The following is a 27,233-nucleotide window of genomic DNA, read 5'->3' as shown; positions in this document are numbered from 1 at the left end:
ATTTCCTAACTGATGACCGCCGTTGGTGAAATCCCACCAAATCCCATTGATGGTTTAACCTAGGCAGATGATACGGAAACCTGGAAACAGATTGAAGTCACCGAGATTTACTGTGCTGCTTAACATAGTGGAAAGCTTAATTATGTTAATGGGCTGAACTCTACGCTCGCCATCCAGTAACCTGACAACACACTGGTTTCGTTTTTCAGCAGGATGAAACGAGATCCCTCCACGCTGAACAGCTACGCAATCATCGGGGTCTGCCAGCTGCAGGCAAGGAGCTGGTACCCAGCCAAGGACACCAGCATTATAACGTAGCCAGTACCCACCCATCACGAGTGCTGACAGTCCAATCATACCAACCATTCCCAAAATCCCTCTTGGGTTGGAATTTGGAACGCGGGACAGTGGTTTCTGAACACACATGATGACAGGGGCATCCCTAATATTTAAAATAACTGAGCGTGGAAGTATCAGAGCATACAAAGTGGAGCGGTGATGGGATAAGGACAAATCTGCAGCATAAAGACAGGGTTCATATCACATGATGAGAAAAATCATAAATGAAGAGCACTAAAAAAACAAACAAAACAAAAAAGAAATGATTTCTCTAGATCAGCACAGCAAGATAGCTTTGTGATGACTGCTATTCTACAAGCAGAGATTTTTATTACCAAAATCTCTAATAAGAGACAGCTTAGACCTATGCCTTCTATGAAGGTGGAGAAAATTATTTTTCCTTATATTTAAAAGATTATCACCTCATATCTCATCTCTTCTTATTAAGTTTACAGCAATATTAAAACAAGATTTGGGTGAATAAAGAACATAATATACTCCAAAATAGCGAACATATTCTTTGGAGCATTATAAATGCTCCTGTCTGCTTGAATGGAATTTTAATGGAACGACCCACCCTCTTAGGAGAAAAATAAAAAAAAAAGATGACAGAAAATATCATCCTTTTCCAAAACCTTCATTAAACAGCCTTGCTTTACAACCACCACAGATCACTGTACGGCCTCTGTCGCTCAGGGACTTTTCTTTTTCAACAAAGAAAGTTCCTGGAAGAGATTAACAAATCACCTGTATTCATTCTTTCCACCAGTCAGAACATTTTTACAAATGGAAACAAGTAATTTGGAGGAAAAAAAAAAAAATCCTAATACATATCAGTATGAAAATAATGGCTGGTTTTAACACGTCTCTGTACATTTCAGTACTTTTGATCAGCAAAACAATGAAGTTTTTTTGCTGTGAAGTGACAAAGGTAACAGCGGGCCAGTTAGACAGACTGGGGACCGGGAACTGGGACTTCTGAACAGAAGACAAAAATAGTTACGTGACATAATGTCTAAATCTTGAGAAGCACTAGGGAAAAAACTCTATGTTTAAAACACAGACGCTATATTATGTGCTCACAGCCAAGTATCTGCTGGAATTTACTGTTTGCTCCCAAAACAAATCTTTACCTGCGTCACTGAAATGAAACATGAAAGCAGGGTCAAATTGGAACCTGTTATTAATGGGAAGCTGTTTCTTTATTGTTACACTTTGCCAAAAGCTGAAGTGACAAAAAATAATATGCCATAAATAAGAGATTTTGCTGCTGGAGACTTTGTTTACTTGACTTCAACAGAGATTTTTAAATTTATTTATTTATATTCTTTTTTTTTTTAGCATTTAAAGGTAGGCTGGGTCCCAAATTAGAAAAGACAAAACACTGTGTGGCTGTTGATGTATGGTAATTAATGATAATTAGTAGATGGGGAAAAACTTCTTGAACAAATTGACTTGAAAAGCAACTGCAAACTTTCTTGCACATTATCTCTGAGGTGCTACACTACGATCCTGGATAAGACAAAGCATTATCACAACAAAATCAAAGGTATCACAACAAAATCAAAGGTATCACAACAAAATCAAAGGTATCACAACAAAATCAAAGGTATCACAACAAAATCAAAGGTATCACAACAAAATCAAAGGTATCACAACAAAATCAAAGGTATCACAACAAAATCAAAGGTATCACAACAAAATCAAAGGTATCACAACAAAATCAAAGGTATCACAATTACAGCTGCCCACCAGACAAGATCCAGGACTTCACATAAAGCAGAGCAAATGCCAGCAAACAACCATCACCAAGTGGCCAACAAGGAATTCAAAAGAAAGTTGAGCACTTTTCAAGCAGCGCTGTGGACCGAAGATGCTCGTCCTTCACCAAATGGTAACCCAAAACTGGCTGTTTAATTGTCAGACCAGTACTATGCACCCCATGAGCATTCATGAACTTCAGTGGAGACAGGGGCCAGGCGTGCCCATCATCTCCTAAGCTCACATTTTAAACCAAGTGCTGAATTGCAAATTAACAGCAACAATTAATGACCTTTGATAGATTACAACATATAAATATCTACACACCAAACCTCACGTACACTAAATCAACTTAATATTTGCTTTATCTTCAAAGCAGCAATTCCTTTCTTCCACTCCTGATAAACTTAGTTAAATCTGTTTCTTTCGTGTTTCCTTCCTTTCCTACATGTAAAATCTCTTTGGAAACAATCTGAAAAGCACCATAAAGTACTCTTTTCACCCTCTATACATTTAGATTAAAACTTCAGCACAAATCAGATCAGTTCACTAGTGCATTAAGGGCACAAATGTATAACAGTCACTGCTTGTGCCACCTCACACTTATACCAACATGTTGCCTTTTATTTCATCATCATATAAAGGCTGCTTTCAAGTTGAGAGAAGAAAACGCATAAATATTTGTTAATTTGGCAGAGACTCTTTTATTCAGTCCCTACTCAAGGGTGATTAAAAGAAATAAAGTTAACCCAGCACTCAGGATCAGCCACCAGCCAAGGAAAGATTCTTTTCAATAGCTGAAGATATCATAGAGAAAATCCATCTAAGCTATTATTTTTCCTTAGCAGCATGGCATTTACATAGCTGATTTTGGCCAAGTATTGAAAAGGCTGGGAATTGGTGCCACAACTACTTGATACAACCAAATCAAACCCCCGAAAAAGCAGAGCTGTGCATTTTCTGCACACACCAGGGCAAGGACTCACTTTGCCTTGTCTGTTCTCCCACCCATTTCATGTAAACTTAAGTAACATCTGGAAAAGAGGCAGAGGCTCTAGAAGTCCCTGCTAAGCACTCTGAAAACGGGGGAAATATTCATCCGTCACAAGGAGTGAAATAAAGTCCAATTTCAAGAGGACTGAACAACTTCAAGGGAGTGTGGATGCATACCTGCTACATTTTGGAACAGGAAATGTAGTAATAAACATGTCTTAGAGTGGAAAATGTTGGAAGTACTGATGGCAGCCAGGTGTAACAATTACTACCGTTGAGAACGGGCCACGCTGCTGGAAAACAAATCTTCCCTCTTGACCCATTCAGGATACTGGTTTTGGTGATGTATCAGACAAGGACAGAGCTGGTTTTCTCTGCAAAAATCAAGCCGTATCTCCTGGCAGAAAAGAGCGCAGAAGGAAAACTAAAGGCAGCCAGTTTGTAAATGAAACTTCTGACCCGATAACGTCTGCGGGGATGTGACACCGCCGACTCGCCGGCACTAAAGAATTTTTTACTGCCGCCCCAGCAGCACGCACCACGAATGAGTAAGATGATGGAGACAGCACAGCGGAAAGAAAAACAACTTAAATCTCAACAAGGTGAAGGAGAAGACTTGTATAAATAGCAGCAACCAGGTATCCTTTTCCAGGCACTGCTCAAAATTTGCCAGGGTCGTCCCTCCCACCTCCTTTTTAAACAAATCTTGGTTTAAGAAAAGCATTACAATACATCTTTAAGCAATAAAAAAGTGATGAAAAGCACTAGATGGGGTCAAGTTAAGGCAGTGAAACTCTCACCAAAATTAAAAGAAAAAAAAATTAAAACTCCTGTCTTTTTTCTTTACCTTAAACCTAAAAAGAATTTAAAAAACCACCTATTAATCATTTGTTAAGTAAGAGGTGATTAAAAAACGTGCTAGCAAAATATTCAAGTTTTCCATTCGTTAAAAAAAAAAAACAAAGAAAACATTTTACACATTTTGAAATTTAAAACTGCAAGAATAAAAATTGAAGCTACTTTCCAATCATGGTGACTTTTAATACCTGCTACAGCTTTCTGTACTGATGAGTAAACTTAGTCGTCAACAACTCATTTCCAAAATTTTGCACACTGAACAGGGACACAAAATACTCCCAGTGTTACAAAAACACACATTCCCTCTCAGGCTCTGCAGGCAGCTGGGAGGTGGAAGGATCCCCCAGCTCAGTGGCACAGACACGGAAAGAAATTTAATGCATTAGAATTTCAGTCTTAACGAAACAAGACAGAATCCCTGGATTTGCAACATCCCTGTTTTTCCAAGCTGTTAACTCATTCATAGAGCAAGGCCTGCTGACTTTCCACGGGCTTCGAAATCACTCAGCATTCTCCCTGAGAGAGGATAAATTATGTCATGTAGTAAAAAACACGAGGCATTTTCAATTAAATATCAGAATTCGTTTTGCATTCTGTAACTACACAGAATGTGTTTTCCCATCAATACCTCTTAAGTAGCAGTTCCCTTTCCATGTTTTTTTCCCCGATTTTGTTATGTTTTGTTGACTACCATCGAAGGACTGTACTTTCCCCCAGTACTGCCTCCTCACACTGGGGCAGAATTATTCTGTTGTTCTCTCATCAAATGCAATAACCTGGAGTAAACAATTTGCACAGATTTGTTTCGGGAGAGCGATGACAAGGACCACTGGGGATCAGTTCTGTCCTGCTGGACAGCATCTCACCTGCTTCACAATTACAAAGAAGGAACAAGTCTTCTACAAACGTGTTTTAAGTTCTGCAGTTAAACTACACCTAACACAGTTCATTGCAGCTACTTTTTTAGTTACCCCTACGTAACATAAATGTTACTGGTTTTCTTATAATATTAATTTTCTAGAGATATTTTGTATGTTACTGATCACCTAAGTAGTAGGTTTTTCCCCAAAGCTTTTTTTTTTATCCATAGCCATTTGTAAGTTTTAATAGACTTAACTGCTTTAAAATTAAATTTCTCAATTTCGATTTGCTAAAATGCTACTTTCTCTAGCAAACCAAGATTCCAGAATGAAAAAGTATGGTGAGTGTTTTCGATGATCTACTTTGAGGGACAAAGTGGAGAATACCTCTTCTATGGAATGCCAAATTAAAGAGTGCACATGCACAAAGGACCATTTTCAAGGAAAAAAAAAAAAAACATAAAACAAACACCACAAAACCAAGAAAAATCTTGTAACTAAAATGTTCACACTTGAGTTATTTTAAGCAATTCTACTTTATCCATAAACACACTGTGCTTCTAGGTGAAATTTGCATAAAGCACATTTTGTTTCAAAACTACTCTCCATTTTTGCTCCTAAAAATAGAGCAGACCTGTAAGACTTTAGTACAACCCATTAGTGAAGAAGTACCAGCTAAAAATAATCATTTATTTTTTTTTTTCAAAACCATACGAGCCGTTTTTTTACGTTCCAGCTGCACTATATTGAGGTTTTAATTCTCTTGTTTTTCTTCTAACAACCCTGTTTGTTTCCCCACGCACGTTATTCAAAGCAGATGTGCTGAAAACAAGAAAAAAAAAAAAAAACCTTTTCCATCGACCACAGCAGCTGGCCCAGAAGTCGAGGTCGTCCTCCTGCCTCTCGTTTGCACACCAGCACACGCGCGTGCACACGCAGCCCCTCTGCCAGCACCGCACGCACAACGACTCACGCTGCGAACGTGTCTCCGTCCCCACGGAACGACACTTCCCGAGGGTGATGTCGGAGCAGAACATTTCTTGCACTTCCAATTTCCTCCTCGTTTCTTCAAGCTTTCGCCGAGAAAAGAACCGACAATCATCTTAATGCTACTGCCCTCTGCTGCTTAAAAGTTCGGGACAGGAAAAGAACTTTTATGTTGTCTTCATTCTGGACTGAAGAACTTGAATAAAGAATTTTAGGATTTTTAAATCTCGAACTTTTGCGTTAGATGCATGATATGAAAATTAAGAACTGTGGAAGATGGTTCTTTCCTCTGTTGTGGGTGATATATCGTTATTATTGAAGTTGTTAATACTGATAGAAACTGCAGGATCTATTCCAAAGGCTTAGTAAAGGCAATTAAACGCATCAGAAAATATATTAAATTATTTCCCAACAAAATGGCATCTGCAAAATGCATAAAAGCTGAGAAGAATTAACTCAGAAGCTGAGTTAATATGCCAACACATTTTTGTTTGTGAAACTGAAAATCATGCTTGAGTTATGGATTAAATTGGACCTTAAAAAAACGTGGTGCCCTCACTGCAAAGCAAGGTTTGAGTATCTCAGTAGTGATGATCAGGGAAGTAATCAGAGACACAAAACCAGGTATTAGAAGAGCTGGTTTACAACTGTCCCATAGGTTTGTAACTAATTTCCTCCACAAACAAATCTATTTTCATTTTAGTTTGATCCAGCCACAAATAACATTCACTGGATATTACATGGAATTACTAGAATAGTTGGTTGGGTTTCTTTTCCCCCCTGAACATTTGGAACCATTTCTCCTCCTTTTCCATCCCTCTAAGATTTAACAGCTTGCCCTTCACTTCAGACTACAGCAGAGCACAGAAACAGGACAGATGTTTCAAACACAGGTGATGAGGTCATACCTCCTTCCGAGCTGTATTCCAGGCTGTCCTACGCGTATGGAAAACAGATTTGATGAGACATCAGGTTCATACTCCTCCTGAGGACGTTCAGGACAAACTCTCACTGATCTGTGTCTCACACACATTTACCTTCTAACCTTCCAGGCCCAACAGCAGCGAGCTGCTACTGCGCAGCACTGAAATCTGCCGTATTTTCTCCATCACCATGGCAATTTTCCAAGAATATCCTTTCTGATCACGGATTCGCATACTCTCGTATGATCATTATCCATACCAGGATGCTCTTCTAAAGCTTACTTGGTGAGCTACCTCCACAGTCCTGTCTGTGACCTGTCCCAGACCTCAGAGCTACCACAAAGCCCAGGGCAGCAAGGTCAGGGGAGAAGTTCATGAAAAAGATGATGAAATCACCGCTCCGTACAAACACCTCACCGAGCAGCAGAAAAACGTGTCATTAATGTGATTCCCACCCCCCTCTCTATATGCAACTCAACAGTTACGGATGGGTCTCACCACACCACTTTGATTCCAAACTTCCCGGGAAGACACTGTGTGTGCAACTAGAGAAGATGCCAAGTTTCTTTTTGGAAAATGTTACGTAGCAGAAGCAGTTCTGCACTGATACTACACGAGTGATTTACACTGGGTAGCTTTTTTTCTGCTAAACCTATCGTACACGCTGTTTGTTCTGGATTCTCCTGCTGTTTCTCACTTACCTACAGATACTGAGTGACCCACATGCTGCTAACTGTTATTCATTTTTTGTCCATTGAGCAGAACAAATTGTCAGCTCTCCAGGAATACGTATGATCACATTTTAGATTTTAAAGTGCAATAACTTTTTAATTTCAGAACTGAGGCTATTAGTTGGAGATCATTTGCCTGGTGTCATTTTAATTAATTTCTAAATTGGAGAAGCACTGGCTGTGCGGATGTACAAAACAGAATGTCTACAACGCAGAATCAAGGAATGTCAAAAAACTGAAATGTTCCTGTTCTACCTCTTTGTACCCCACGTGTATTTCTGAGCACTGTGGCACTATGTCAGCAGGACACACACTGAACACCTCCTGGGATGCAGAACACCGAAGCTCAAAGGAAGAAAAGGATGGAGTTAGGGAGAAAGGAGGGCAGGTAATCAGAGGAAAGAGACAAATTAGAAAACTTCTGGTAATTCATAAGTATTAAATGTGAAGTCCAAAAAAAACTCCCACTGGTCCACCGCTTCAAGTGTTAGTTAATATGAAGTCTAATTATTTTTGCAGTTTGGTATTTTTATTAAACGTGCACTGAAATATGAAACTTCCAGCTAATAGAACACATGTGTAGGTAGAAAGTGTTCTTTTTGGCATGATTTCATTCGTTCCACGAACAATGATGCCAGAAAAACAAGATTTAAATTCAGTGCAACTACCAGGACAGACAATTCAAGGGGGCAGGGGGGGCCAGGAAGAAGTTAAAATCAACAACTGGCAGCACTATGCAGAGCAGCTAGTATTTATCACTAGTATTAAGAGGCTTAAAATGCATCTATCACCTTGGAAATTTTACTGATAAACTGTCACAGCAGATTTATGCCTTTTTTGCTTTAGTTCACCCGACGTTAACAGCTCTATGCTTTGCAGTCTCAGCTTCTTGCAAAGTTTTTACTTGGGACTCCGAGCGAAAGGCTGCACCAGGCAGCAGCACTGAGCCTCATCCGAGCAGAGAGAACACCCAACATCTGGGAAGTGTACAGGAACATGTGGGAAACAGCAGCATGAGATGAATTTTCAAAGGGAATATTTAGTAGTCAAGCTAAGATCTAATACCAATAATAAGGATATATTAGTCAGCTAAGGATATTCAATAACTGAAGTCTTGAAAGTGTCACACTATTCGCTTTCCTTATTATCAATATTCTTCAGCGTCCCTTGGCAACGTGCATTAAAGCTCAAAACATGGAAGAAAAGGCCACTCTCCTGAAAAGTAATGGCCAGGTGGGAAAACTGCAGAAGTTTCTTTGATCACAGGTCATGTGCAGATGATTGCAAGCTACTGGATTGTTATGACTTACATTACCACTGAACCGTATCGTATGACAGGTTTTTGTACTCTTATCCCGCTACGAGTGCCAAGGAAAATGTATTAGTTTCAACTTCCATTCTTAAACCACAAACATAGTTTAGTTGAACTCATTTTCCTTTGCAGTTTTTATGAGCTAATAGCTCAAAAAATGGTCGCTTAACACAGATCAGCTGATGAGCAGAAGCCAGATCAGCCACAGACCTCCCCTCTACCCCCTGGCGCAACACGCGCTCCGGGCTGCTGCAAGGAATCATGTGAGTGCTGCTCACCCACTTCGGTGCAAAACAGGCTCACGTGGCTTAAAGTGCTGATGAAAGTTTCAATACCTAATGCAGAACGGAGCAAAAAATCCCCTAAATATTTGCTTGCTCCTATTTTTTGGTCCGCTGGAAAACGGTTAAGCAGCAAATACTTTTGGAGGAGCTTGAATTTGCGGATGCCAGCTGAAGTGTGACGGCGCCCGGCTGCTGATGCTCTAGAGACATCTAGTTTCTCTTTTGCACCAAAATGCAGCTGAGTGCATTTTGAAAATGAAAAAAAAACAAACAAACAACAAACAATGCAGCATTTTACCATTTTTTTTCAAGAAAAGTTTAAAAACAGGGCCCAGAGTACAGTTAGTGAAAAAACAAATACAAAACCGGATGCTAAACTGATTTCCTACATACACATTTATAGCCACAGCCACTTAGATGGAACCAAGATTACCCCAAATATGGTATATAATAGTGCAGATGCCTTCATATAGATAAGCTGATGTTGATTTCAACAACAAAAGAAAGAAAAATTGATTAAATCATGGTTTTCTTCCCTCTTTGGGTGTGCTCTCCCCCACTTCAACAAACACATATCACGTCTCCATATATACGACAGACACATGTACACACACACTTACAAAAACATATTTTTAGAACACCTTTCTTCCAGTTTAGCCTTTTTCTGCATATACTAAAGCAACTTCTCAGATGATCAGCAAGACCCCACTTACAGGCATTTAGAGTTTGCAAGTTTTTTATTCCTCTAGAGTTCACAGGTTTCACTCCATGGCTATTTTAGCACGAGACACAGCTGAATGCTACTGTTCTACAAAAGGACTTACCTCTCCCTGCCTGACATAGGGGGTTTCAAGAAAAGGTCATCCAACCATTCCCCTTAAAACCAGCATGAACTCACAACAATATTTTAAATTACATTCCTGGGTTTTACTTAAGAAAAAGAGATGTAATTTGTGAAATACTTGTTATAAATATATATTTCAAGGGGAAAAAAAATTGTACTAGGCTATAATTGAAAAAACATAACTTAAGGTACGTGCCACATTCGGAGAGACGTAACACCACTCGATATTACTCTTTTAAGAAGATGCAATTTGGACTGCAGTATTTCACAAAGAAGGAAAAAAGAATAAATACTAAACCAAAAGTTCTGACATGTCTCCAAAAAAAAATCCCCTTTCCTAGTCTCACTTCTGCAAAAGTACTCCTGATCAAAGTCTCAGTAAAGAACACCTAAATTGTTTTTTTAATTTTTATTTTTTAAATGCAAGTTAGATTGCTTCCTCACACAAATACACCATGTGGTCAAAAGTTCAGAGTACTGGTAGCTTTCAAGGCCTTTTGAGTTCAAGAACCTTCACGATATGAGCCTTCAATTCAGGGCAGTATTCAAAGCCATATGTCTCAATTTATTAATATTCAACAGGAACAAAAAAAATTCATAACACATTTATTCGAGTGGCCTGGCTAGAAAACTTCTCGCAGGAGTATTTTTGTGCTGTGAATATTTTAATACAGCTCAACATTTAGTAAAGTGTGTCTGAGATCAAATGTTAGCAATTTTGCTGACACCTGACAAGGAACTCTGCTAATTTAATCACTTATTGACTCATCACTCAAAGCAAATGCTTCTTTTTCTTACCTCATGTGTGCATAAGCACCTAATAAAGTCATCTTATCAAAAAGAACAAAAGCAGATGTGAAAGATTTGTTTCTCCCAGGACAGCCATATAATAAAAAAATAGCTGCTTAAACCTCAGCAAGAAAGGTTGTTAGGTTTGCACGGACTGCAGTCCACATCTGGCCACAGTGACAGCTGGTAACAGAGGAAAGAACATACCGTACACCCCATAATCAATCCAGTTAGTGAACATGAAAGGGAAGAGGCCAAAGACAAGCAGGTATAAAACAGGGATAAAGCATCTTGCAGGAGCAATGAAATAATCTTGGTCAGATACTTCTGAGCCCACAGACAAAACACTTAGCTTATGTTTGATCACTTTGCAAGTGGTTTACTTAAACAGAAAGACCAGAACAGATTTTGTTCTTTAAAAGGGCCACTAATAACGTGAGATCATTCCAACTGCAACAACGATTTTAAAAGCCAGAAGTCAAATGGTGCTTAAAACTCAGTTCTGTTCCTACCTGCCCATCTTGACCCACGTGAACTTGATGGATCTGCAGGTTTCCCTGTAAAGTAAGAGCATTGACAATAAACACGACTTTGGAATTTGAAAAGTTGCTCTGTCCTGAAAAAGGCCTGTTCCTCATCTCATTAAATGACTTGAATGTTAAGGAAATCTGTTAATTTAGGAAATTCTGCTGAGGGCTATTTTGGCAATGCAGCTACAACTCAACGGTCAGTACTGTAACCACAGAGGATAAACAGACTGAAATGCACGGAGGCTTCTCACCACCAGCACGTTTTGCTTTTTGAAAGTTACTGTATAAGGTACCGTATTTTTATGCAAAGTTTGTTGAGGAAAGATTTTTGGTTTTCCTTATTTATATAAAACGGCAGATTTAAGTCAAACCCTTACTAAACTAGAATAGCAAAATAACACTTTTACATGTACGGAGTCCTATTTACTATCTTGTTTTAAAGTTACTGCCTGAACTAACAGATTTATTTATTTTGTCAAAGTTCAATACCAAAGACCAACATAGTTCTGTTACAGGAATTACATCTATTACAAAAAATTGTCAATAATGTAAAGTATTTTAAAGGAAACTGTAGCTACAAAGTCTAAAAGGGAAAGCAGTATCTTCACAAAATGAAGGGTTTAGTCATATGCTCAGAGATGTCTTTTCAAAAGTACATTTAGATTAAGAAAAAACAGCTTCCCAAACACAGAGACTTACAGGGAAATAGTGTATTTCTTTGAAGAAAAAAATACCGATTCTTTGATTTGATTTGCATGTTTTCTGCATTTTCTCTTACTGGCAGCACTTCCTCTTATTTGAAGCTGTGTACATCGTAATAAATTTAAAACCAGATGTTTTCATCTGTCACGGACAAACGTAGTCCTTAAAAGTCTTCCATACGGGAACTTCGGATGAAGCCAACGGACACCAGCCTCAGGATTAATGACAACCAGTATGTGCTGAATCAATTTTTTCAGTGGCTCTTTACTCAAGAGCTGCTTCAGCTTTATTGTAGAACACTATACCTGCCTTGAGACCCAGAACATTTTAATCCTTTCTTATTTCTCTCTAGGTCTGACAAGCTCTTCAAAGGAGACTGCCTTTTAATGATAATATTTATATACTGTTTATGGTAATATTTATTCTACAGTAGTTCCCTGTGTTAACAGCACTCCTCTGCACCAAAAGTGGTTTTCAGATGTGATTTAGGTGGTACTCTGGAAATGGATTAAATGAACCAACAAGCAGATATTTAACATTGAGTAAAAAAACCCTACAGGGAGATCATACAGATTAGAATTGTAGTTTGTATTTATATTTAACTGTATTTTGCTATTGCTTCTTCATGTAAACAAACTGAACGCACAAGAAATCTTACAGCAGTGCTTGCAGAAGTCTCCATACATTCCCAAACAGCCAACCACAGCACTCTCACTCAGCTAAGTTCAGCTGGATTTAACAGCTGTTCTGCCTGAGCAGGGGAAAAAATAAAAAAAAAAAGTAAAAATTGGAGGATTCAGTACTGGATTTATCCATTTCCACTCTACTGTACTGTTTTTATGTAAAAAAAATATGAAGTGCAAACACTGCAGTGCCAGACTACTTGATCACCACCAGAGAGGTGGTGGATGCTCCATCCCTGGAGACGTTCAAGGCCAGGTTGGACGAGGCCCTGAGCAACCTGATCTAGTTGGAGATATCCCTGTTCCTTGCAGGGGGGTTGGACTAGATGACCTTTGAAGGTCCCTTCCAGCCCTAACCATTTATGATTCTATGATTCTATGATCAGTAACGAAGGTAAGTTCACTTCACTCTGCGATGTATCTTTACTCGATGGCATCTGAAGGTTTCTCCAACTCCTCTTCAAGAGTTCCCACAATTAAAGACACTGAGTATTCTGAGCACATTTAGTTCATAAACCTCAGTAAAATAATTTCATTTCTCAACGGCGATGCAAGCACCTAAGCTGGTTTCCTATAGTACTCTGTAAGCACTGAATTTCCAACCAAGACCATCAACCATACACAACAATCATTAGTGTAACACACACACACATAGAGCTGACCTGGTTGGTGAAGGAAAAAAAACCACCAAAAAACCCAAAACAAACAAAAAGAAACCCCGAAAAAAAAACAGGGACAGAAACAGCATATTGCATCTACTGCCATAAAGCCCATTTCATCCCAGCTCCACCACATGCTCTCGCTTCTGTCCCCACTGGTCTCTGCAGTGCATCGCAGCGGATCTCAGAGGTACGTGTTCAGAATCGGGGCCCTAAGCACCTGCCAACCAACAGCTGCTCCACGGGCACGCACGCGTTGGGCTCACCTCACTGTCCTGCGTGATCTGGACTTGCTCGCCTTGAGGAACCTGGGCTATGTGGAGATGGCCCTGTGGGATCCGCAACAAAAGAAAACACCAAGGAGCATCAGAAGAAAATCGTAACTAGAGGAAGAAGCCATTACTCTGAATCCAACACAGCTTCATGCACGGAAGCAAGATGCTTGTTCAAGGAAAACCATTAAAGACAGCTTTGAAAAAAATTAAGTGCATCCATATTCCCCCATTTTTTTTGATGCAAAGAATAAGGAGGGTGACTGAAAAAAGAATGGTTCATTGTCACGTCAGAGGAAAGAAAACAGGCATCACAATAAATAACACCGAAGTAGCTTGTTTCTCTATGGACAAAGTATCTGCATTTTTGACTGATGCTCAAAGCCCGGGACTAACTCGCTTTGGCAAGGTTAGCATGTGCCTGAAGCATGAATCCCATGTAAACACCTCGGAAACTCAGTTCTTAAAACGGATGCGGCAAGATCAACTACTCATTGAGAGTGGCTTAAAAACTACCTGTAAGTATCCATGTATCTTGTGGGCAGGGAAACCCTCCACTACATGGGCAGGGACACCCTCCACTACACCAGCCTGGTGTAGTGGAGGGTGTCCCTGCCCATGGCAGGGGGTTGGAACTAGATGATCTTTGAGGTCCCTTCCAACCTGAACCATTCTATGATTCTATGATCTTTGTCCAATCACATAGTTATGGTGAGTACAGCACCATGCTACTCTCTCGAGCTACTACAAATTGGCACGAAGTCATTAATTTGAACACAGTTACACCAGTTTGCGTTAGTGGCAAACCTGCCCTGACAGCTTTAATAACATTAATACTTTGTACTGCTTTGCTGACCATAGCCACCACTTGAGAACGGTATCAAGCCTGCCATTTGATCAAAACATGGATAAGAGAGCGGACGGAATTCCTTGTGCATCCTGACTAGCCCAGCAAAGTCTTTGCTACTGTGATTTACCTGAAAGGAGATTGGATTCTAAATAACCTACTTCAGGGTTTATAAGGCTTTGTGTTCATTTTAATATGCCTGCATGAGAGACAGATTAAAGATAATCATTTGGAATTCTGTCAAAGGCTCTTCTTATTTTATAACACAAGAACAATCGCATGTGATTTTCAAAGAAACACAGATCCCTCTATTTCAAACAGTTTCATTTCCTTTGGAAGGAAACTGCCTATTTATAGGGAGAAAAAACATACTGAAAGTATCACTCTGACAATAGGGACTGTATATAAAATTAGAGCCCAGCCCAGCCCACGTTGAGATTAGAATCACTTTCCCTCCTTAACACCAAGCTCTCAGGGCTCCCAGGAAAAAGCACCGAACATTTAAAAGATCCATTTATAGTGTTTTCAAATATAAGAATCCTTTCTGACTAAAGGGAGGGGGGAGGAGGTGACTTTATTCACCTTTGTATCCTACATCATTCAAAAAAAGAACTGCTCGCTCATCTTTGCCAGATACATAACTGGCCTTCAAGGACAGTCCTTTCAGTTTGTCCACAAATTCAATCCAATACTTATTTTTTAAAAACATATATAGCATAAACAACTACTACCTTACTATTGACTCTGATCTATACGTATCATTCCCTAGAACTGAAAAAGCAACACCATTTTCATCTGTTTCAACCCAGGACCTCTGTACATGCTGGGCAAATTATGAAGACACTTAGAGTGGTTGTAGGTAGTAGTGGATTTTTCCCAGATTCCACAACCAATTTAAACTATAGGTGACAGGTTCAGATCTTTTGAGGCAAACTTTCATCCTTTACATCTATAAACATAACTGGTTTGTCTATTATACCCATGTATTTAATTTAATTTTCTCTGCTATCTTGTCTTGAAGACTTGAAAAATACATTTTGGTCATCAGTTAAATCTCAAAAAGATCTACACAGCAGTAAAGAAGAAGATATGGTCTTTAAAAAACACAGGGAAATCAAGACACAAAGAGATTCACACAACAATGCTGCGAAGTTATGGCAAAACTGAAACAGAAATGGAACTTTTGCACCCAGTTCCTGCAGAAAAGGCATTATTTCACCGAGGATGCTCTCAGCTGACAGAAGGGAAAAAAAGTTGGCAAGTTATGGAGCTTCTCTTTAGTCCTCTTCCAAGTCTGAGCATAGTAACTGAAAGCATTTAGGACAGGCCCATTAAGCAATCCCTCTCCAGGTTTAGCTCCTCAACTTCCGTTGAAGCCATATGGTACCCAGGCACACAACAGGAAGGGACAAGACCTTTGGGAAAATGAAAGGAGCGGCCCAGAATTTCCAATCCTATCTGAATCTCACCATCACTGGTTCCTAGCATCCTTTACATCCACGCTCCAGCTCTTTCTCTTCCTTTATAAGCAATCTTTCTCACTTTGGAAAAACGTGCTCTCTACTGCAGTTTCCTCTCCACAGCTCTTAGAGTCGCTGTCTGGAGTTCCTCTCCATCACTTCCATCTTAAACCCCCTTCCACGTCCATGCAGTCCATAAAAAAAAAAAATATTCTGGCTAATATTTAATTCCTCCTTTTACACAATGCTTACAGCTCTGCCGGTCACCTTCAACACTGTGCCACACATCTTGAAATTCTCCCCCAATTTCCATGACACTTTTTTCCTCTGATTCTTCTGCTGCTACTCTGGCAAACCTTCAGGTCTTACAGACATGTCTCTTTCGAGAACGCTCCAAAAGCATCTGTCCTTCATTGCCCTTCTTCCTTCATCACATTTCTGAGCGACTGCACCATTTCCACGCTGACAATTTGCAGCTCTACATGACCAGACTTGAGTATTCCCTATGCTGATAGAGAGTTTTTGTTCTTCACGTGTAAATTATCCAACTGGGCAGATTTGCTCTTTTTCTCCTGCACTGCCTCTTCTTACCTGGGGAGAAAATACTACAAATATCTACCAGAGATGCTTCATTATCCTACTTTAGACTCCTCCTTGTAATGGCATTGACTAAAACCTCCAGTACCCAGTGGTCTGGCTGTTGCACAGTTCATCCTGTTGACTAGTATCTCTCAAGAATTCTTGTTTATTTGCCCATTTCCACCTGTTTCTTTAGCAATCATCACGCAGAACGGGTACGTACGTGTCTGTGCACATTTTTTCCTGTTCTGTGCTCATACACTGCCTGGCACATTGGACTACTGGCCCATACTCAGACTTCTGCTTACCTTCAAAACACTAAAACCATCGGTGAAAAAGTTTCCATGTTATATGACATTAAATTCTCGGGTTTCTACCACAAAAGAATACATCTGCAGATATAATTTGCTATTTCTGAACGCTGCACATCAGAAATGCCACACGATCCATTATTTCATCATTTTCTTTCACTTTTTTTAAAAAATTTGAATGTAAAACAATCTTTGCAGTCAGACTGTGGCACACAGGAACTAAAGCCGAGGTGAGTTTTTTCAGAGTATAAAAATAATCATGGGCTGAGTTATGGTAGGAGTCTCAGGCTTAAAAAAATGTCAATATTTAGGACTTTTACTTATATACATGTATCTAAATGAACACACATGTAAAGGATCCAGCTGACAGATGTTCAAAAACGCCTGAGTATGCAGGGGTTCTAAAATGAAAATAAATAAATGTAGTCTTGATTTGAAGTTCACAGCTAGAAGTACCTCTGAAGCGTAGGTCGTACGCTCAGCAGGTCTGCTCTGACTACAGCAAACGGCCAGGTAGAGACTACTCAATTCTACACGCAGCAATGAACGTGCATTTACTTGCAACAACTGTGTGGGCAAATCCTGCATGAAGACTTTTGCCAAATAACTCTAAAAATTTTCTCATAAGCCTTCAATGTTTACTTTCTGAAAATCATGCTTAAGAAGTGATGACAGGTGACTCTTTCAAGTAACAAATTAACTATCGACTGAAGCAAAGTTTGCAATAATCTAGATTGTTTAAAAGGAGTAATTTAGAAAAAAAAAAAATGAGTACATACTACTTGGACTTGTCCATCTTCTCCTATTTGGTGGATCTGAACCTGCTGAGCATTGGCTAGTGCATAGTGGAGTGCCTGTGGCTGGTTCTGCTGGATCTCATTAGAAGCTGAAACTGAACTCTGCGAACCCTCTGAAAAAGAGACAAAAATCCAGCTTTATTAAATATGTATTTCTCATGCCAGTGGCCATGCAACAATGCATACTTGAAAACCACGAAGAACAAATGCAGTCAGTAAGCAGATGCAGATCAGATATTATACATTAATATTCTTATGCACGTTCACTGCTCATCTGTAGATTCGCTACAAATTCCAAAGGAATTCTAAATTTCTCCGTTTGTCTCTGAGAAATCACACGTTCAAAAAGCATCTTTTGAATCTACATTAAAGATTCTGCAACTGTAAAAGCCATATCACAGCAAAACCACATACATTTCCTAAGCAGTTCAAGACTCTTGTGCACCTGCGTAGCTGAGAACTATTTACTGCCACCACCACAAGGATACACTTGGAAAACCATCCCATAAATTGGAGTTATCATATAAATAAAGGGCATCACTCAATTGTTTTCCAAGATCCATCATCTCTAATTCGTACTGACACACATGAGCCTAGAATTTCTTTTTAACCTCAAAAAGGCAGGCTGATTTCTTGACTTAGATGAATTCAAACACCACCTCCCACTGCAAAGGGCCCCTGAAGATGCCCCTACAAAAAGGAAGACCCCCCGGGTGTTATCTTTGGGCAACAGCCACCAGGAGAACCACCGCATGATTTCAAGAAAATAACAACTTGTTTTAGAAGCAGACACGTCATGGATTCATCGCTAGGTTCTCCAGCTGCAGGGAAAGGATTCTTGTAAGAGGCAAAAGGCAAGTGAAATGAACTAATTCTATTTTTTTTTTTTAACATAAAAGCACTAAAATGTCTTTTTTTTTTTGGAAACATGACTTTTTTTATGCGTTTGGTGTCAGTGATACTGAGAGACTAATAATGTCAATAATTCTGTACTGAAAAGGCTTGATGGAATACAATGGACGAGACTGCTTATATATATATACGGGTCTTCCTACAGATTAAGGCACCACTAGCAGGTAAATGTATCCCTAGATACCATACATCCTTTTAGGAATCAGGAAAAAAGCTGGGGCTATCGATCAATGACACTTCTGCAGCACGTGTGACAAGTTCAAGAACACACTGCAAGGAAAAACCTTAAAACGTCCCATTCTCCTACTAAGATTCAGCTCAGTCCTAGTTTTCCTCCCTTTTTTTAAAATTTTTTTTCATTTGAGATATCTTGGAGAATGGGACTATCATAAAGGGCTTTTAGAACATAATGTATGTGAAGAAATCCTTTTTACATACAGTATTCCTGTCAACAATTTTAACATTTTTCTTTTGCCATGCCTCAAAATTCATTGAATGAGATCTCTGAAGCATTAAGTGCTTTACAATTTTTCTAAATATTTATTTCTCTGACAATGACTTTTATGCTGCAAAGTAATGTAAAACACATTAACATCTAACATGTAGTGACATTCAATACTATAGGGCTTTCAAGCTGCCCAAGTACCGGAAATTATAAGAAAAATATTTAAGAAACAGCATCATTCCACTTCCATTGTAGATCCTTTCCTTACAAGACTTTATGTTTTGCTTAAATAAGCACTGGATGGGCCTCATCCTGCTCAGAGATGACTGATGGCCAATATATTTTGATTTTTAAAATGATGGGTTTTTTTGAACCAACACAGCAGGAAGCCATGTTTCATAAAATTTTAATACCTCTACTTAATACTCGGAGATTTATATCGAAAAAAGAATGTTAGTTTTGCAAGAATGAGCTTTATCCACTCATACAAATATTTTAATGGAAACGTCCTTTAATAAAAATCATCCATTTGGGTTTTTTTTCTCATCCTGTCTGCAAATGTTTGTGGAAGAAGATAATTCTGAGGTTTAAGTCTAAACATGGGAACTGGAAACTAACTGGAAACTAATTCAAAACCACCATGCTAGAATTTATTTATTTGTTGAAAAGTTTAGTTGCTTAACAATTCGACTGGACATTTCTAATTCTGTTCAAAATCCGCAAAAACATCACTACAACCAGAACACTTAGGCAGTAGGAGAGGAAAACACGACAAGGACATGTTTTGGCTGCCTATGGGACATACAGCTTTAACACCTTCTAACTGACTAGTGGGAACTGCACAACGTTTAGAATTTGTTAAATACAGCCCTGTTTCGTGCTGTGCAAGCCCAGTATTCCCTGCCCTGTTGCACAACGGAAGTTTGCTGTGTATGAGAAACTGCACTGCCAACCAAATTTGTTCAAATTCTGATCATAGATCACGCCTTCCATCGCGAGTGGCTCTGTCGTGGTCAGGGAAAGTACCAGATGTTCTAGAAAGGTCGTTCTCCTAAACCTCTCTCTACCTTTTCCCTCTCATTTCCGTCACTTCAGTCCTAAAAATATTTTGTGCAATTCACTTTCTGTAATTTTTATTGTACAAACAGCATTTTGTTAGGATGTTAAACGGCTAAGAAAGGCCACTGTCATTCATCTCACTTCTTTCAGGCTACCACTACTCCGTTCCGTTGTGATTTTGTCTTTCCATCACACTTCCCAGTCTCCCTCTCTGTAATTTAACAGCTGACCTGAGTTACAACTCAACTCCCAGTCAAACCACAGTGTCCCAACACATACTCCTTCCTTTAGATGTGTGTGTGTGTGTGTGCACACCTATGCACACATACACGACCTCACACGCTCAAACATACAAGAGTGTAAATGCTCACACACACACAAACAGCAACACTGCACCTGGGACACCAGCAAGGTAAGATGTGTTTTTCTTCCAGATTTAATAACCTCCTAGCAGTACTTCTCCTGTTACACCAACTGCAATTCTGTAGTTCTCAGCAATCATGAAGATGCATTTATTTATTTTCTGATTAAGAAAGTTATACGATAAAAGAGTATCAAAGAAATAAGAGCTACAGCAGATAAAAATACGTATTTACATATCCATTATATGTACACGTTGAAATAAATTTTTAACTGTAAAGTCCAAAAGCCTTTATTTATAAACCATCTTTTGCTTCACAAATGCCAGAAATTATGAAGCTTTTGACAGGTGAGAACAGGAGACAGACTGAATGCAATCCTACTCTACATCTCACATGGTCCCTTAGAAATAGATTTCAGTTTGGCTTCACTGCAGCAACCACAGTTGGGTTTTCTTTCTTTTTTTTGTTGGACTTTGGTGGGTTGTTGTTTTTTTTTTTTTTTCTTCTTAGGCAGAAAGAAAAGAGAGGATTCAACAGTGTCTAAAAACAAAACATCCTTTATAAGTATTGTTTTTCCTCTCTAAATCTCTGACCAGACAAAAGTAGTATTTATCCATTTTTAAACATTCCCCATTAAAAACAAACACAAACATGAATAGCGCACAGCTTGAATAGAGGATATGTCAGCAGTTATAAATCACTATCATGTAAACTATCCAGCCTCCCCTTTCCAACTTTGATATATTGGAGAATCCCTGGCACTGGGAAGCTATACAGCTGAACTCCTGCTTTGAAATTTTCCACTGCACTAGTTAACAAAGGGATACTTTGATAGGAACTCTATGGCTTATGTAGTGCAGCTACTGGGCACATTACCCATGGAATTTCCAAATTCCACCCTCCACTGGATGGAACAGCTTTGGAGCCATCCACGGAATGGAAGGTGCTGCGTGGACCATTCCGCAGGTGATGAAGTTGGGATACAGGGGGGTAAAAAAAAAAAAAAACTTGATTACTGAAATATTTCTTCAAGTTGTAATTGGACTTTTCACGTTTTCCGTTTGTTTATCGCATGAGCTTACGAATCAAAGAAAATTTAGCCTAAGTGACTCCATCTTCTCAGAGAAACGTTCAAGAGTTGGCAAAATCACCCCCACGGAAGCACTTACGTCTGTCGCATCTCTCAAAGCTAATCTTCCTCAGACGTTGCAGAGCAAGATTAGATTTGTCAGACAGATGTAATTTGTAACTGTTTCAAGAATATGCGTGTTTAATTCTCAACCAAGATCTGTTTTAAAATTCCTCACTTCAAAGGCAAAACCTTTGGCGTTTTCTAATTCTTTCCTATTCTTACTTCACATCTATCAGCTGAGCATCTGGCTTCTCATTTTGGGAGGAAATGCAGGAGGATTCTGTAGCCGAGGGAATTCAAGCTTAGTCTCATTACGTGTTATCCAATATTGTCTTCCTTGTGCAGAAGCCTCCAGCCTCGTGCTTCTGCTTACAAACCAGGATGAGTTTTCTTATTTCCTTGACATGTCGTACTGGCAAGGAAAGGTTAACGGGCAGAGGTAGCAAAGCAGTCCTCAAAAACAAAACGCAGGAAAAACACCATTACTGAACAACTAATAGAAATAAAACTGTATACTGAGAACCATTATCTCAACCTGACTCAGTGCTCTAAACCTCCAATTTTGCATAACAGCTCTGAAGATGTGGCTGCACATCCATTTTTCTGTGTGACATCTCGGTACAGGCTGAGCACTTCAGCCCAAATCTACATGTAAATCCCAAAGTCATAGAACTAATTAAAAATTCAAACATGGAAAACTGTGATAACAGCTTTAACAATCTTAAGAGAAATGAAAAGAAAGGGAGAAGGCACTCTTCAATTAATCCTCCTCCCCAAAACCTCATTTCCTACTGTCTTCCCTCCACAGACTGCTGGCGTTTTTAGAAAGAGGATCTATCTAAATTATCATGGCAGCCATGTGTACAGCTCTTGTCAGGAAAAAAAAAAAAGGCAAGAGAAAAACACACATTAAGGACTGAAGTATTGGCTTCAAGAGCAGAGCAAACCGCTGCAATTAACACCTCAACTCCAACAAAAGGCAACAGCTTCAAACAGAAGGGCCAGATAAACCACGGAAAACCAACTTCTGCCTAAATATAATGGTCTGCTCCAACAGTTTCATGCAACCCATAAATCTGGTGGCCACTGTAGAGCTGCACAGTCAAATAAACGTAGAATAACCTCAATTAATGTATTTGGGGGTGTAGGACAGAGAAGAGACATTCACATTTCCTACCAGCTCCTCCTTAGCCATGTTTTTGTCTGCAGATCAGTTCCTCCTGGTACTTGAACACTACCACAGACTTACAACACCAAAAAAACCTCTAAGGCTACGTAAGCACTATGGGCTCAGCCTCCTGCTTTCCTACGGGATTTGCACAGCTAATTTTTCTGTATGATAAACACATACAGAGAGGAAATCTGTTCTCATTCCTAACTGCATGACTCAAATTGAAGCCACGCGCTACATAAACTTAGGCACAACAGGCAGAAAAAGCCTAAAAGTTTTGATGAGTCCAACAAGAAAAACTCAAGAATGGCAATCCTCTTTAGATGTAAATAATTCAGAATTAGTATGTCTGCAGTAACTCAATGCTTATAAAATAACCACAAAAATCAGAGAACAAGTGAGGCTGGAAGTGACTTCTGGGGAGTATCTCAAAGCATGGGCAACCAGAACCAGTTGCTTCGGACTGCGCCCAGGTGGAGTTTGACTGTCTCCAGGGATGGTGTCTCTGCAGATTCTTTGGGCAACATGTTACTATGTTCAACCATGCTCAAGATTCCTCAGAGCCAGAGAAATCAACCAGGTCACATGCAAGTGAGTTTCTGGCTGCTATATATTTTCATATTTTTTTTAAATGAGGCAAATTAATTCCCACTAAAAAACAGCTCTGGAAAATCAAGTCCCCTAATTCACAGGGCAGGATGTCCAGCCTGGCAGTGACCATGCTGATTTGAGACTATTTCAGGACTAACAAAAATATTATTTTTCATGATACGTAGAGACGTTCAACAATTTTCACTGCCAAAGAGAAAATACTAAGTTATTTTAGACTTCCAGCATACCAGCATTTAAGAAAATATTCTGTAACAAACAAGAGAACAGTGCTTCTTTACAACACTTGAAGAAATGCCAATAAATTTCTGCTGATTGAAACACGTATTATTATACTACAACAAACACAGAAAGCCACCTTGCTATTACCAGCCCCTAGAGATAGTAGATTAAAAAAAAAAAAATTCCTTCAAGCCAATCAAACAATAGTTTTGAATTCGAGCCTTTATTCTGTTGCACCTCTTGGTCACAATTTTAATACCAAATACTACAATCACGAGTCTGGAAGTGGAAAAACCTGACGAAACTCTGGAAAATGCTCGTACAGGGAAGGTGGTGTTCATTCATTCAGGCTGAGGACATTGAAATCATATTTAAACCTCTTAATGATGTTTTCAGGAGAGCTCAGCTGCATGGCAGACACTATGATACCATGCTCAAGGCATCTGTTGATGGCAACAGTGCATCTTAAGAAGTACTTTCTGAAGACCACAGGACTATCCTCTAGAGAAAGCCCTAAAGCTTCCCTGGGAAATTATTGTCATTTAGCTAAAAATCTGTGGGTTTAAGCACTTCTACAAATATCTTAGGTTTGTCATATTTAACCTAGTAAAAGGGGGGGGTTAAATTTTCCCCTCCCAGAGGATAATCTGAAGTGCTTATTTACAAGATGTGAAATGAAAGTGCCTTCCTACCGAATGTGTGTGACACCACTGCTGGATCCAAAGGTCCTTAGTGACCTAACCTGGCTGGTCATGGAACTGTGCGCTCCTAAATTTCCTGATCTAACGAAGTAATTGCAGCTTCTTCGAACAGAAGTCATCCAGTCTCACGCTGAGCGAGCGGAGCCAACGCCAGAGCTTCTCACAACAGCTCAGATCTGGCCCACGAGGACATCATACGAGAAACCGCATCGCTCACAGTGGAACCATTGACAATATTTCAAGAGCCTTTTTTTTTTTTTCCATTATATCTTAATGAAAAGTTCATTATATCTACCGCCGTCTGCCCAACGGATAACCAGCTCAAATACCTGCTGTACGTGAACTGCCATGGAGCAACGTATCACTCCGTGGAACAAAAGGCAGATGTTCTTCTGCAGACAGCAGCAACCACAGCTGGGTGGAGACCTGACACACAGCAGCACCTAGAAGCTGGTCTTAATGGCTGTAGCTAACAATAGTGGGAAAGACAGTTTCTCAAGTAGCTGAATTCCAGACCGTTCAAGGCTCACCTTAAGTTGCCCCCTGAAACACATGCTACCATAAAAACTGTCTGGGTTCATATGTAACACTTTAAAAAGCCATATTTGACAGCTATGTTGTCATAACTGTGAAATACAGACCTCCTTTACTTCAGAGCTGTGAAATATGACTTCTCTTTCCTGCTAGCTGGCAGCAGGAGTTCTGCTATATCCACCATACAGTGCGTATAATCAGGAACAGATGCCTGGGAACGATGATGCTGTAATTCCATTGCGGGGTTCCAGGGATGTCAAATCACAAAGGCAAAGTCTGAGCGGTTCACGAAGTTCCTTGAACAGAGCAGTGGAACTACAGCCCTGTCATGCAGAAGTTACCCTTTTTAAACATGTGGGAATCCACATTTTCTCCTTGCATCTTCTCTTCCCTATATACTCAACCCACTCTCCTATTTTTCCTCATACCGCCTCTTCTTTCTTCAGGCAAAGTACCACTCCCACCTGATTTTTGGAATGCAAATTAGTTTTCCAAAGGACTACCTGATTCTGAAAAGCAGCCTGTTTTTCTAAGAGCTTTTTCACAGCGGGTGCAAATGTAGTGGTAAATTCATCTAACATCTTTACGGCCTTCCAGAAAACGATGCCAACGACATTCTGAGTAAAAGCAATATTGTGAAGAAAATTTACAGAAGACTCTGACTCCATGGGATCATTTTCACGTACCATTACCGAAGGCAGCTGTTAACGTTCTTGCCGGTACTCTGCTTTTGGCTGCAGTGTATTCAGTCCTGGCAATGGCATGCCAAGATGCCTCAGTTGACTTCCACCATCTTCAGGACCAAAGACATCTCGAAAAGGACATGCAGCCACCTCTTTGCCATCTAGGGGACTTGGGAGATGAGATAGCTTGTAGAGTGGCAGAGCCAGGTGGCATGAAAACTCCTAGGGAAATCCTGGAGATTGGTGTACAAAAGGCAGCTGGCCAACTCCTACATGAGCTGGCCGGGGTGCACAACCCGAAACACCACGGTGGCTCTTGCAGAACCAGTCCATGAGTGACTGCACCACGCTACTCCCTCCTGCTCAGTCAGCACACTGCTCAAATCCCAGGAGTTAATCCAGGTGTCTTTGTACCCATGGAACAACTTACAAACCACGTCAGTGGAACTGGGGGGTGGAGGGAGAATCGAGTTTTCAGCTTAACCAGAAGGAAAAAAAACACCAAAACTTCTTATCTTATGGCCTTCTCAAGACAAGAATTCACTGAGCCTGAGTCTGTGCTTTACAGCTCTACACCGGTCTCCCCAAATCTCCAAACCAGGAGATTAAAGATTAATATTTTTTAATAATAAATCTCAACAACAGTCAAGGAGTACAGTCTAATGAGCACAGGTCCACAATATCTACTTACTACTGCATTTTTACTCTAAAATATTGATTGCTAAGAGACCTAAAATAAAAATCCCATCAACATATATGGGTTATGGTTATCATTACGTTGATTAGTTGTTTTAATTTGAGAATTTTGGATATGATTACCAGTTCCAGCACATAAAATTTTCCATTAAAAGCAGATTTTGGCATTCTTTGCATGAGATACAGTGGTTAGTGTTAACATGCAACCAAAAATTTTATGCAGGCAAATAAACTTACTTCCTTTTCTTTGGGCTCACTTCCAAAACACTGTTTTTAATATATGATGCACAAATGTCCCATAACACTGCTTTATATTAAAAGCATGAGCCAGAAACGTCCTATGAGAACACTTCTTAGGTCAGTATTTTTCATTTGTTATTATTATTCATGCCTACATACCTATATGGAAATATAGAATCACCTACAACATATTTAATTGCTTCAGAGGCAAATACTTCAGGAACAAAATTTAGCACGTCCTACTAAATGGTGTGAACACACTGAGAAAGGTTTATTCACTTGACTCCTCTTGCAAACATGAGTTGTAGAAACATTCTGGCCTTCTACTGAAAAAACTGGACGTGGTAAACACACCCGTATGAGAGCACGAAGCTGCACGTGCTGAATTTTTGCAGTTAACACGTAGATGGACGTTCTCAAGCATGTCAGTGAAGCTCTGCATCCAGATAAGACCACACAAATCAACAAAGCCAATCTCTCTCACACACTGGAACATACTACACTTTCATTTCTGGCAAATCTGTTTCGCTGCTGTTTTAGACTCCCTTCTCCCTCTTCTCTTTGTGAGCAAGCACACACATCTCACCTCCTTTCTAGGATCATTAATGCAACTGAAACAGGATTAGAAGCTCATCCCACCAGGGATCTCGCTTGGTACAACCCCATGAAGGACATGGAGCTACTGGAACGAGTCCAGAGGAGGGCCACGAAGATGATGCGAGGGCTGGAGCACCTCTGCTATGGAGACAGGCTGGGAGAGTTGGGGCTGTTCAGCCTGGAGAAGAGAAGGCTCCGGGGTGTTCTTATTGCAGCTTTCCAGTACCTAAAGGGAGCCTACAGGAAAGCTGGGGAGGGACTTTTTACAAGGGTGTGTAGTGACAGGACAAGGGGCAATGGATTTAAACTGAAAGAGGGTGGATTTAGGTTAGATATAAGAAAGAAATGC

General features: G+C 39.8%; 1 protein-coding gene across 2 annotated transcripts in view; it reads right to left on the bottom strand.

Moving 5' to 3' along the window:
- Positions 1-27,233, bottom strand: part of BANP (BTG3 associated nuclear protein) — a 154,794-nt gene that overhangs the window by 57,534 nt on the left and 70,027 nt on the right. For both annotated transcript variants that reach the window (XM_086620753.1, XM_086620754.1), the window contains exons 9-11: positions 17,504-17,634; positions 13,522-13,584; positions 11,194-11,238 (exon numbers count right to left, since the gene is read on the bottom strand). In XM_086620753.1, coding sequence (XP_086476879.1) covers positions 11,194-11,238; positions 13,522-13,584; positions 17,504-17,634 — 239 coding nt within the window. The remainder of the gene's footprint in view (positions 1-11,193; positions 11,239-13,521; positions 13,585-17,503; positions 17,635-27,233) is intronic.

This window comes from Tauraco erythrolophus, chromosome 15 (genome assembly GCF_009769465.1).
Source record: "Tauraco erythrolophus isolate bTauEry1 chromosome 15, bTauEry1.pri, whole genome shotgun sequence".
Classification (NCBI taxonomy): domain Eukaryota; kingdom Metazoa; phylum Chordata; class Aves; order Musophagiformes; family Musophagidae; genus Tauraco; species Tauraco erythrolophus.
Note: the sequence above shows the minus strand (reverse complement) of the source record. Positions and strands in the feature narration are given on the sequence as shown.